At 54.6% G+C, this 11,227-nt stretch overlaps 1 protein-coding gene across 1 annotated transcript in view; it reads left to right on the top strand.

Annotated features, from left to right (window-relative positions):
- The window catches only part of RUNX1 (runt-related transcription factor 1), an 86,422-nt gene that overhangs the window by 28,829 nt on the left and 46,366 nt on the right, over positions 1-11,227 (top strand). The window contains exon 4 of the mRNA XM_012730857.1: positions 5,807-5,911. Coding sequence (XP_012586311.1) covers positions 5,807-5,911 — 105 coding nt within the window. The remainder of the gene's footprint in view (positions 1-5,806; positions 5,912-11,227) is intronic.

The following is an 11,227-nucleotide window of genomic DNA, read 5'->3' as shown; positions in this document are numbered from 1 at the left end:
ACCCACCCATTTCGGGTCTGCCCCCAGCAGACTTTCGTTTAACTTACAGGACGCCCAGAAAGGGAAGGACTGTTAGGACCGCGGTCTAAGAGACAGGCCTGAGGCCTGAGCGGTTCGGTGGCTTGCCCAGGTCCCCCAGCTAGCAGGGGGCGGAGGCAGGGTTGGTTTTGCTTGAGAGTCCACTCTGCTCTCACCCCTCCCCATGCACTGCCGCCTCCTGGGGACCCAGTAACCAGCCTCTTATCTTTTTTCTTATGTGCATACAGAACTGGGGTACAGGCCAGAGGTGCAGGGGCGGCGAGAGGACTCCCTAGAGACAGAGTGGGGAGCAGAACAGGCAGATCAACGAAGTACACTGCCGAGGGGAGCAGCAGGCGGGTCAGGAGGGGTCTGCTGCGCCCTGTGTGTCACCTCCCGGGCGGGGATCGAACTCGCGCTGAAGCAGCTGTGGCCAGCTGGCAGTGCTGCGTCTTTCCTGGCTGCGCCACCAGGAGGGCCCAGCCTCTTATCTTTTGCTGCTTCCAGGGGAAGATGAGAAAGGCAGCCTGTCTCTCCCTGGACCTTCCTTCCCACCTCTGACTCAGTCCTGGTGCCTGTCCCTCCTGGAAGGCCCCCGCCCGCCACACTGGGGCCACTCTGCCCTGTGGGATAGGAAGGTCTCATGTCCCACCTGGCTTGCCTTAGCTTCCTCCACTTAGATCCGCCTACAGAGCACCTGTGTCCAGCAGCTGGCCCTCTTGTGAGCCAAGGGCCAGCCCTTAGCAGCAGGCCCAGGGTCATCTGGGTGCTGGCCAAGACCTCTGCCAGAACCAGGGCCGCAGGGCGTCTTCACCCGCAGGGACTCACTTCAGCCCGCAAAAGTCAGGTCAGTTCTCCGTCGAGCGGCCGCCTTCCCCACCCCTGTGCTTGGTCCTCCCGGTTTGGGATGGTGATGATTCAGACGGGCCGTCCACCTTTGCTCCCCGCAGATTTCTTGTCTGGCTGCAGCTTGCAGAGAAAAACACTTGAGAGTCTTTTGCGCTCCACGCCCACACACTTAAAATACCAGACCCATAGGTCATTTCCATGAGGGAGTTGTGTGCTTCGCACTGCAGCTACCACTTTTGTGTGCAGGTGCTGGACAAGAAGGGCCAGAGTTTGAGCAGGACCGGGAGGGACTAGGGGCAGACTTGAAATGGGTGGGTGGAGCCTGGGGATGGGGCGGGGCCGGGTGGTGTGGGCGGGGCCGGGCGTTGTGGGCGGGGTCTGGGGATGGGGCGGGGCTGTGGAGTACAGAAGGACCCGCCACGTTTGCGAGCTGGCTGGCTGGTGGTTCCCTGATGTCAAGGAGCCACTGCCCTATTCTGTTTGTGGGAACATAAAGGAGATAAAATGCAGCATTTTCTCAGAGTGGAGAAATGTCACATGCACCTGTGAAAAATATCATCACTTGTTGCCTGTGACATGAGGTAGTAAGCGGACATCCGGCCTCAAAGCTATAGAGGAAAAGCTGGCAGAGAGATAACCTGACCTTGGTGAACGCGCCGTGTTCCTGTACCGGTCCCCAGCACACGCAACTAGGCTAGGTGCCCATGTTTCCGGACACTTCTTGTGCACGTGATGATGGGCATAAATTAATAGCATCGAACGACAAGCAAGGGTTCCCCAGATACTCACTCGGGTGGAATTTTGCCTGAGATTAAGCAAGGGGAGTCATTCAGTACGGGGCTTGTAGGCCAGAGGCTCAGGAAGAAACTGCTTTTGAAGGGTAGCCCAGGCTTACCATTGGCTTCCAGTACAATCTGGGTCCATTAGAGTCGCCAACACTGTTTTCACTTGGGCGATTGGGGGATGGGCAGGCAGTGGTAAAACATGAAAAACTCCCCTATTCTTGGTGTTGGTGACAGTGAACGTTCAGGAAGAGATTTAGGTCCATGACAGTCATGAAGTTCAGTGAGTACAGGGCTGGGAGATCTGGATTCTGTTGTGTAGACAGGCTGTGTGACTTTGGGCAGATAACTTAACCTCTCTGAGTCTTAGCTCTGCTACCTGTTAAGAACAATAAAGTGGACCCTGTGTGTTTCATGAAAATGTAGTGAGGACCAGATGAGAGAGTAAATGGAGGAGTCTTTTGAATAATACAAGTTTGGAACAGACCTAAAACTGTGACTCTTAAACGAAAGATGACTCTGTCTTTTAGGCAATCAAGAAGGGAGTGGGTGTGGCCGGGCCACCCAGCTGGCAGCATTTCATGGGGTTTATTTATTTATATTAAAGATTTATTTATTTATACATACCGAGCTGGGGTACAGGCCAGAGGTGCAGGGACAGTGAGAGGATCCACCAGAGGCAGAGTGGGGAGCAGAGCAGGCAGATCGACGAAGTACACGGCTGAGGGGAGCAGCGGGCGGGTCAGGAGCGGGTCAGGAGAGGTCTGCCGCGCCATGTGGTCCCCTCCGGCGCAGGCGGGGATCAAACTCGTGCTGAAGTGGCTTCAGCTTCTCAGTGCCGTGCTTTAACCCGCTGCGCCACCAGGGAGGGCCTGTTTCTTGGGGTTTAAATGCACACGTGCCTGGAGAGAAGCTGTCACTGCATTGCCAACACTGTGCTCTTACAGTTGTTGCGGCGTTTGTGTCCCCTCAAAATTCATGGGGTAGTGTCCCCTCAAAATTCACGTCCACCTCAGAATGTGATCTGATTGAAAAATAGAGCCTTGCAGATGTAATCAAGTTAAAGTAAGGTCTTACTGGCATAGGGTGGACCCTAAATCCAGGGGAGATTGGGAGGCAGAAGAAATGGCAGAGGGAAGGGGTCACGGGACGAGAGGGCAGAGCTGCAGCAGCGGGACCAGGAGCCAAGGCGTGCAGGCCTCCAGGTCCGCAGGGCAGGGAAGGGTGGACATGTCCTCAGAGCCTCAGAGGGAGCACGTCCCTGCCAACACCCTGGCTTTGGACTTGACCTCCAGAACATGGAGACAATACACTTCAGTCATTGTAAACCACTGAGCTTGCAGTCATTGGCACAGCTGCCCCAGGAAAGGAACACAGCATTTCCAAGAACTCTCCGCAGGCCCGAAGTTGCCAGGCACAGAGGACGCACCCAGGGGCTGACACTCACCTCCGCGAGATGGGTGCCCGCAGCTGCAATCTCAGGAGCTCACGTCAGGATTGAAAGTGATACTGTTCTAGCCGCAAACCCCCTCCCACTGCAGGCCAGGAAAGGGGTCCGGAGAGATCAAGTCCTTTGCCCAGGAGCCTGGGTGGCCTAACTTCCTTACCCGCTCCACCCCCTCACTCCCCTCCCCTCCCCCCAGACCCAGACACAGGCAGACACCCAGACCTCCTGGGTCACTGGGAGAGGCCGGTAGCCTCTGCTTCTATCTGTGAAAAACTTTTTTAGTGTTTCAACCCCTCGCTCCTGCAGCCTTCCCCCCTGGTCATTGTTTCCCACCTTCCAGCGGGAGGCAGGGGAGGAGCCGAAGCCCGCCTGCAGGGCCTTAGCCCTCACTGGCACAAACCCCGCTCCACCCGAGGCCACGAGCCCACAGCATCCACAGCACAGGGCATCGCCGAGGAAGACTGCGGGGAAGAGAGTAACTTGCCCCTGCTTTGAAGGCAGCAAGGCTGAGACTAGGGCTGGCACGAGGGACCCCAATGGCTGGTGAGGTGCTGGAGAAAGACCCCAAAGTAGAAAGGCAGCGGTTTGTGAGTGCAGTCCAGGGGAGCAGAGCCTGGCTGAACTGGGGGTGCGGGGGGAGGAGGAGTGGGAAAGAATGGCCAGGTGGGGTCTCCTGATAAGAAGCTCCTGAACGCTGGCTCTGGGAATTTCAGGCTAGGGACAGAGACACCCCTGCTGGGCTCTAGCTGGGAGGACCATTCGGGGGCCAGGTGCTCCCAGCACTGCGGGACCTTGACTCCTCCCACAGCTCTTACAAGCCGGAGACTAAACAGCGGCGTGGGGAGCAGGTGACCCCAGGCCGCCGCCACGTCTGTGGCCTGAGCGGGGCTGCCTCTGCCCATTCCCCTACGCCAGCTGGATACCAGGGCACGAAAGCCAACCGGGTCTGTCCTGGAAGGGGCACGACCCCAGAGCCCCAAATCTCCTCCAGGTTCCAGGGGTGATGCTCACCAATGGGGACGATGCATCTGGAGGCCGGGCCTCGGGGGGCCCCCAGGGACTCTCCCTGGAAAGCATCCGGCCTGTTGGACAAGTCACTGGGACTTGGATGTGAAGTCATGTCAGGCAAAGTGGTTACCATCACCCCAACATCCCACCGGCTTTTATATGGAGAGAACAAGGACCCTTGGGGACCGCAGCGGGTCAGGGCGGGGGCGGGCGGGGGTCAGGAGCCACCGACTTGCTGTGGTCAAGGCCACATTTGCATGAAGTCTGTTTCCCCGGCCACCTTCGGTGACAAAACGCATGGCAGCTGGGAAGAGCCTGCCTCTCCTAGCCCAGGGAAAGGAGACAGCTGGGCTCCTAGCCGGGACGTTGGAGCAGATGCGGGAGGCGAGGACACACTTGCGCTCCTTTGCATCATATTTTGGTCTCAGTGGGCTGCACGGTGAAGGGAGAAGCTGTTGGTAGGAGAACCACTGCTGGCCTGAGAAGTCCAGACATTCGCTTTCGTCAGACCTCAGGGTCTTAGCATCGAGTTGTAGGAAACAGAATAAAATGGAGCAACACACACACACACACACACACACACACCTGTTGGAATCCCTTGTGCTATTGCATGTAGTGGGTTTCCTCATCTGAATCTTTTAACTGCTTCAGGATTCTGCAAGGTAGGAAGGTTATATGTATCCGTCCTCCAGGCAAGGAGATCGAGGCACAAAGAAGCCTAAAGTCTTGCCAGCCAGAGGTTAGTGAACCAGAATTCAGGCCTAGCGTCCACGCTCCGAACCATTTAGCCAAGAGGAAGTGTTTTCAGAGTACTCATGTATTTACCCCCAATCACTGTAGCCTTAATCTTAATTAATAATATATTCACACATTAATTGTACTATTAATCCTTATTAGTAATAGGCTTGTATTATTAATTATACTATTAATCTTAATTGCTAGCGTATCTGTTGTTTACATGCTTACATTTTAGTGGTTATATTCTACATTATAAACATTTTTTAAAAGTAATTATTAAAAGTCATGAAAAGCATCACATGAGACATGTGGTGAAGCCACGCTCACATCTCCTCAGCCTCGGTAAAATGTTTCCAAGACCTTCCATGTGTAGCCTAACCATGCTAGTTAAATCCCAGCCTGTCGGCTTTCAAGCCCACTACTGCCTTATTTCGTGTTTAGCCAATCCCGTGAGTGCCTCTATTAACAGCTGGCCTTTGAGAATAACAGTGAGAGCCAACCCGCCATTAGGATTTAATGTCTTAGAAATGCAGAGGAAAGGGAAGGAAATCTAGCCTGTCCAGCCCAAGGAATTCTCTCTCTCCTGACCCTTGGGGGCGTAGGCAGCGTCAGCCTGGAAGAAGGATGTGGCTTTTGTGTGTTTCATAAAGGTGGGCAGCTGCCAGCCTGACCCACTTTTCCAGGAGTCTTGACTTGGAAGCAGACAAAGGCCCGTCCGTCCCTGCTGAGCCTGGGCGACTACTCGCGCTGGCCACATTGAGTGGTCACTAAGACCAGCACCACCGGGGTATTTTGCAGGACTGAGCAAACCCAACTCAAAGACGTGTTGGGAAACCCAGCAGCTGGTGCTGGGGTCCAGCTGCCTCCCAGTGGGGAGGGTGGGGGGGTGGGGGGGCACAGGAACGGGGTTCGCCCTGCAGGCACACCCGGGCCCTCAGCTCATCCCTTTTGTGTGTTCTGACAGGGAAGAGCTTCACGCTGACCATCACTGTCTTCACGAACCCACCGCAAGTCGCCACCTACCACAGAGCCATCAAGATCACCGTGGACGGACCCCGAGAACCTCGAAGTAAGTGGGCCCCGCGGGGCTGGCACGCCCTTGGGCCGGAGCCCTCAAAGTGTCAGCCACGGTGTCTGAACACCCCGGGCTGGATCCCACGGCTCAGAGTGACTCAGGGCGAGGGGGGCTGTCAGCCCGGAGGGGAGAAAGCGTTTGGCTGTTGACACTCTCCCCCTCAGGGGGTGTCTCTGGACTCTTTGAATCATCCACCTGGAGGAGGAAATCAGTCTGACGCAAGCGCCCAAAACACTTAGAAACCCGAGACTAAGGACTGGCCCCTCAAAGGAAATTCAGCAGTCAGAAGCAAATAGTGACCATGAGGCTGATCAGGCGGGAAGGGGGGCCGGGGACGGACCTGGGGAGCAGAGCGGACAGACCACGGGGCTGTGGCCCTTTCGTCTGTTAGCCAGACAGGACGCGCCGAAAAGGACCCTTTCCTTTCTGTGGCACCAAAATCTGATTCCAGGATTGTTTAAAATAGAGAATGGTAGGGTAGGGAGTGCCCTGGGAAAAGCCAGTAAATATAGAAAATGGCACCAAAAAAAATAGCTCCTGTGAGGAAAGCTTTTTAAAAAAGGAGTGAGTTGTTTAGTCTGCAGAAAAGATGTCTTCACGGTGACTTAATGACTATCTTTGAGTAAACATGAGAGTAACACTCTTTTCCAGAACCACACCCTGCCCCAGATGGCGCTGGGTCACGCTTCCAGCGCCCAGAGCCAACTGGCGCCCCAGCCTGGCACCCGAGTCTGCTGATCCCGTCGGGTCCGGGGGAAGAGTGTTGTCTCTTCCTGGGGAGAGGGTGGTGGTCCCACCGTGCAGCCGAGCTGCACAGGCCGGGCGGGAGGGCAGAGCCGCGGGGAGTCGGGCCCTGGGCGGGTGCACGGAGCTCCGGACAGGCGCTTAGTTTCGGGGCCCCTTTGCGCCTCGGTTTTCTCACCTGCAAAATGGGGACAAAATGAGCACGCCTTGAGCAGACTGAGGGAACAGGGCTGTGTGCCTGGCTCAGACGCACGCGGCAAAGTTAGGGCCCCCAGGGCACCCTGCAGCGTCTCCCTGGGGCCTGTGCCCTCTGCGGACCTTCCCGGGCGCCGAGGGGCCTCTAAGGGGACCCTTCGGGCTCGCGCCCCGCAAGCTTATCCCGGACTAGTGGCCGCCTCTGCAGCCCTGGCCACAGCCTCACGGTGTCTCCATCACCTGCTGGAGCCATCCCCAGTGCCGCCTCGGCTTTCCCGGGCCCCAGCATGGGCAGCGCCCTCCTCTCCCCCCGCCACCCCCCCGGACCTGTTGTCCCTCCGCTTCTGACCTCATTTCCCCTCCTCAGCTTTTCCCTTTAAGCCCGTGTAGATTTTCCAGCCATGCCGATCCTTGGAAAACTCTGGGGCGTGGTAGCATCCCCTGATTCCAAGCCACGGGCTGGGGACCACACAGCCACCGCACCAGGCCGGGCCGAGTGAAGGCAGGTGCGGTCCTGCCGCCAGCGTCACAGCGACACCCAGCAGGCAGGCGACCGGCGGGAGCAGGCTGGGCCTCCAGCCAGGGCCAGGTGGGGCAGGCAGTCCGGAGGTGTGAGGGCGCTGGGCCTGAGGGCACGTGCACTTTGAGGAAGCCACTGAGGAGGCTGTAGAATCTCCATCTTGAAAAGTGGAAGCGGCAGCAGCAGCCGCCCTCTCCCAGACAGGTCGGGTGCCAGTCCCAGGAGGAAGAAGCGTTAACCAGGTGGCCCTGACGCGTCCACACTCCCGCTGGCCACTCGTGCTGCGCAAGGACAGGCTCTGCCCGCGCCCAGGGTCCCAAGTCAGTCAGAGAGCTAAGAAGGCGGTCCAGCGTTGGCCGCCTGGATTCGAAGAACTGGCTGTCAGAGGAACACGGGGGGCCGGGGGGATCCTGCTCCCTGGTAACTTAAGGGGGATCCTGCTCCCTGGTAACTTAAGGAACAGTCTTTGTCGAGAAGGGCCTTTGAACAGACAGGAGGGGTTTGCTCCCCAAGACACCTTTTTTAGGGAGTCTTTCCTGCTAAATGGAATTGGGTGTCTAGGAGGCAATCGGTGTGAATAAGATAGAAAGAGGGACTTCTAGAAGAAATGCGAAATGCAGACCGCCAGGCTGCCTGGGGGGCTGACACTGCCCCCCATGAAGTGTGTGTGTGTGTGGTGGGGTGTCACCAATCATTTCAGTGCGCCGTTTTCCTCACTCTTCAGACTCGTGGTTCAAGGCGGGACTTCTTTGTGACGGATCTCTGCCCAGCCGAGCTTTTCTTTTAAGAGACATTGGACAAAACTTTCCCCTGTGGTGTATTGAGATATAATTAACACATAACTGTGTGTGAGTTGAGATGTTCAAGGTGATGATGTGATCGTGTACATACGGTGAAGTGATTACCCAGGGAGGTCACTGAACATAATCATCACTTCTTCACATTCTGCTCTGTCTGTGTTGAGAACTTTCGGACCTGTTCTCTCAGCATCTTCTAGATACACAGGAGAGCCTGGTTAATGGTAGTCACTGTGCTGGGTCTTCAGTACCTGGAGAGTATTCACCTTATAACTGAAAGTGTCTCCTCTTTGACCACTTTCACCTGTTTCTTGCAGCCCCTGCGCCTGGGGCAACGTTCAAGCTCCTCCCCCGTTTCTGCGTGTTTGGCTTTCTTAGAATCCACACGTTAGTGAAATACATCTGACTTATTTTTCTCACCCTAATGCCCTCAAGGTTTATTCAGGTTGTAAATGGCAGGGTGTCCTTTTTTATGGCTGCATGATATTCCATTGTCTAGATATACCACATATTCTTTATCTGTTCATTTATCATTCTTCATCCACTTCCATAGACAAGCTGTTTCCATGTCTTGGCCACTGTAACAATTCAGTCACTTTCTAATGTCACAAGTCATGATGTGTCCAGCAGGACACCCAGACAGCTTCAATTGTGTGCATTAATAAGACCTCCCAGGTCCCTTTGCTCATGATGGCGCTTTGAATTCTGGGTGACCATGTGAAAATGGCCTGGCATTGCAAAGTGGAATCCTTGGGAGCGCCTTCTTACTTTATGAAATTGACGACTGTGGGAACTAGGAGGGACCTGAGAGCCAGGTCGCAGCAGAGGTGAGGGGCAGCAGTTTCAGAGAAATGAGATGATTCGCTAGGTTGAAAAGAAAGGATTGGCGGTGAAGAGGGAGCTCGAGCGAAGAGCTCCCGCCCGCCGTCCTGCACTCACCCACCCGCTCTCCATCACCCACTCAACATCCACACAATCCTGTCCACACATTGTCTGCTTCACACCCTCTGACCTGCTGCCACATGGATGCCCAAGAGAACGGGAAATGCTCCTCGCTCTTGCAGCAACCTGCCACTTCACGAGTTAAAAGACGCCTTGCCCACATTCTCTCTTACTCCGAGAAAAATTCTTCACCATTGAAAGTAACGTTTTTATGGGAAAGAACATGGTGCGAAGGCGTGCGGGGGCGATGCTTAGTGCGTGCGAGCGCATGGAGGGACGTCACTTGACACACAAACGTGGGGTGGAAGCAAAGGCTATTTGGGAGGTGGCTTTATGTATTTGTTATATTCCGGGGGATCTGATGAACACCCCGGCTCCCAGCCCAGGTGTCCATCACTTGGCCCACGTGTCTGTAATGACACGTGTCCTCTGTGGATAGGTCACAAAGTAATTTGAATGTGTGAGTGAGCGCAGGGCCTTGGAGGAAGGTGTTCTGCTAAAGACAGGTGGGGGCCGGTTTGGGGGGCCTTCTTGTTGGGCCCTTGGGCGGGGGGTCGGCGCAGTGCCGTGGAATGGACACTCGATGCCATGTGCGTACCTGTCTGGCCAGGTTTCTGTGACATCTGAATCACTGAGTAACCTAATGAAACTTTGTATAGGTTAATAAGACAGATGCTGGTCACTTCTGTCCAGGGGTTAGAGGAGTCCTTTAGAGAAACTGTGGTGTCTTGAGATTTGTGCTAATGGGTGAGTAGGTGGAGGTGTTACTTAGAAACTTTAAAGTAGGCTATTTCCTGGGGCCTTCGCTTTTTTGCCAACTGGCCCTTAGAATAGGGAATTATAGGTACACGAGGTTCTGGAAGGGCCTGGCTCCTGTCATGTGTGTACCCCCGTACCCCCGTCATGTGAATTTTCTTCTATGACATTGGATGTAAAAACAAACCCCTGGTATATGTGCAGAGAAAGGAATCCGGATCCTTATTTATAGGCGGTGACTATGCTTCAGGTGGGGATGAGGCATGTGTGACAGGTGCCAATAAACCTACCGTGACAGTGGACTTAGAAACATTTAAAGTAAAGTTTATCCAAAAAGCATGAGAGGGGCAGAACTGTTTATGGATTGCTCTTGTGCTTGCTGAATAGGCAGCTCATGTTTAAAATGCTGTTTCTCTTAATAAAACTGCCTAATCATTTTGACTAAGATAATAAAAGAGAACTTAAAAATATAATGACATCTATAATATGTAAATATATGTACTGGATAATAAAATGCAAGACATAATAACTGCTTCCAGAGAGTCCTAACAGTTACGCAGCACTTTGAGTGTTTCATGTATAGAAAGTCCCTGGGCCAAGGTCACCAGCCGGGAGGCCAGGCCAAGAGGAAGCAAGGCAGGCGCTGCAGTCCACAGACGCCAGTGTCTATTTTTAAGACGGTCCCAACTGCTTCTTGAGCTTCGTTATATTGAAATTTCGTTCTGGCATTTTTTTTTTTATTAGGAGAGCTTATCAATAAAAGGCTGGTTCAAACACAGTTTTCCTTGAGAAAGCGCAGCATGGCAAACGTCGCTTTTGTACCAAAGGGTGGGAACTGGTGCTCTCCCTGGGACCCACTGTGGTGGAGAGCGGCCTGGGGTCGGGGGGCCCAGCCCCCCGCTGCCTGTGGCTGGCAGCTGTGTGCCTGTCACCAGACTCTGCCATCAACAGTGACGCGGAGCAGGCTGAGGTGGGGCAGAAACCTCCTGCTGCAGGGCTGACGTGCAGGAAAGACAAACAGTGAGTGTGCAAGACTGACCGCCCGGTGAGGAGTCTGAGGCCAGTTGTCTTGGCGAAGTGTTTCCTAGAGACCCGTGTGCTCAGCAGGCCACACTGGGTGGGGAACTGTGTGTCGTCCCAGGACTGGTTCGTGGCAGACCGGACGGGTGTACCGGTCTGTGACCTCAGGACTGTAATCATCAATCCAGTCGCTTTGCTAGAATTGGTTCAAGCTGACCTTCCAGCGAATAAGCAGTTGATCTACTTCCTTTCACTTCTGGGATGCTGCAAATATCAGAGCTGGACTTCGGGGCTTTAGATGAAATTTTGATCCCCAAAAGAGAGAAAGAATATATA

Source organism: Condylura cristata, unplaced genomic scaffold (assembly GCF_000260355.1).
Source record: "Condylura cristata isolate star-nosed mole 26May11 unplaced genomic scaffold, ConCri1.0 scaffold00003, whole genome shotgun sequence".
In the NCBI taxonomy this organism is placed as follows: Eukaryota; Metazoa; Chordata; class Mammalia; order Eulipotyphla; family Talpidae; genus Condylura; species Condylura cristata.
This window is presented reverse-complemented; position numbering and strand designations above follow the sequence as displayed.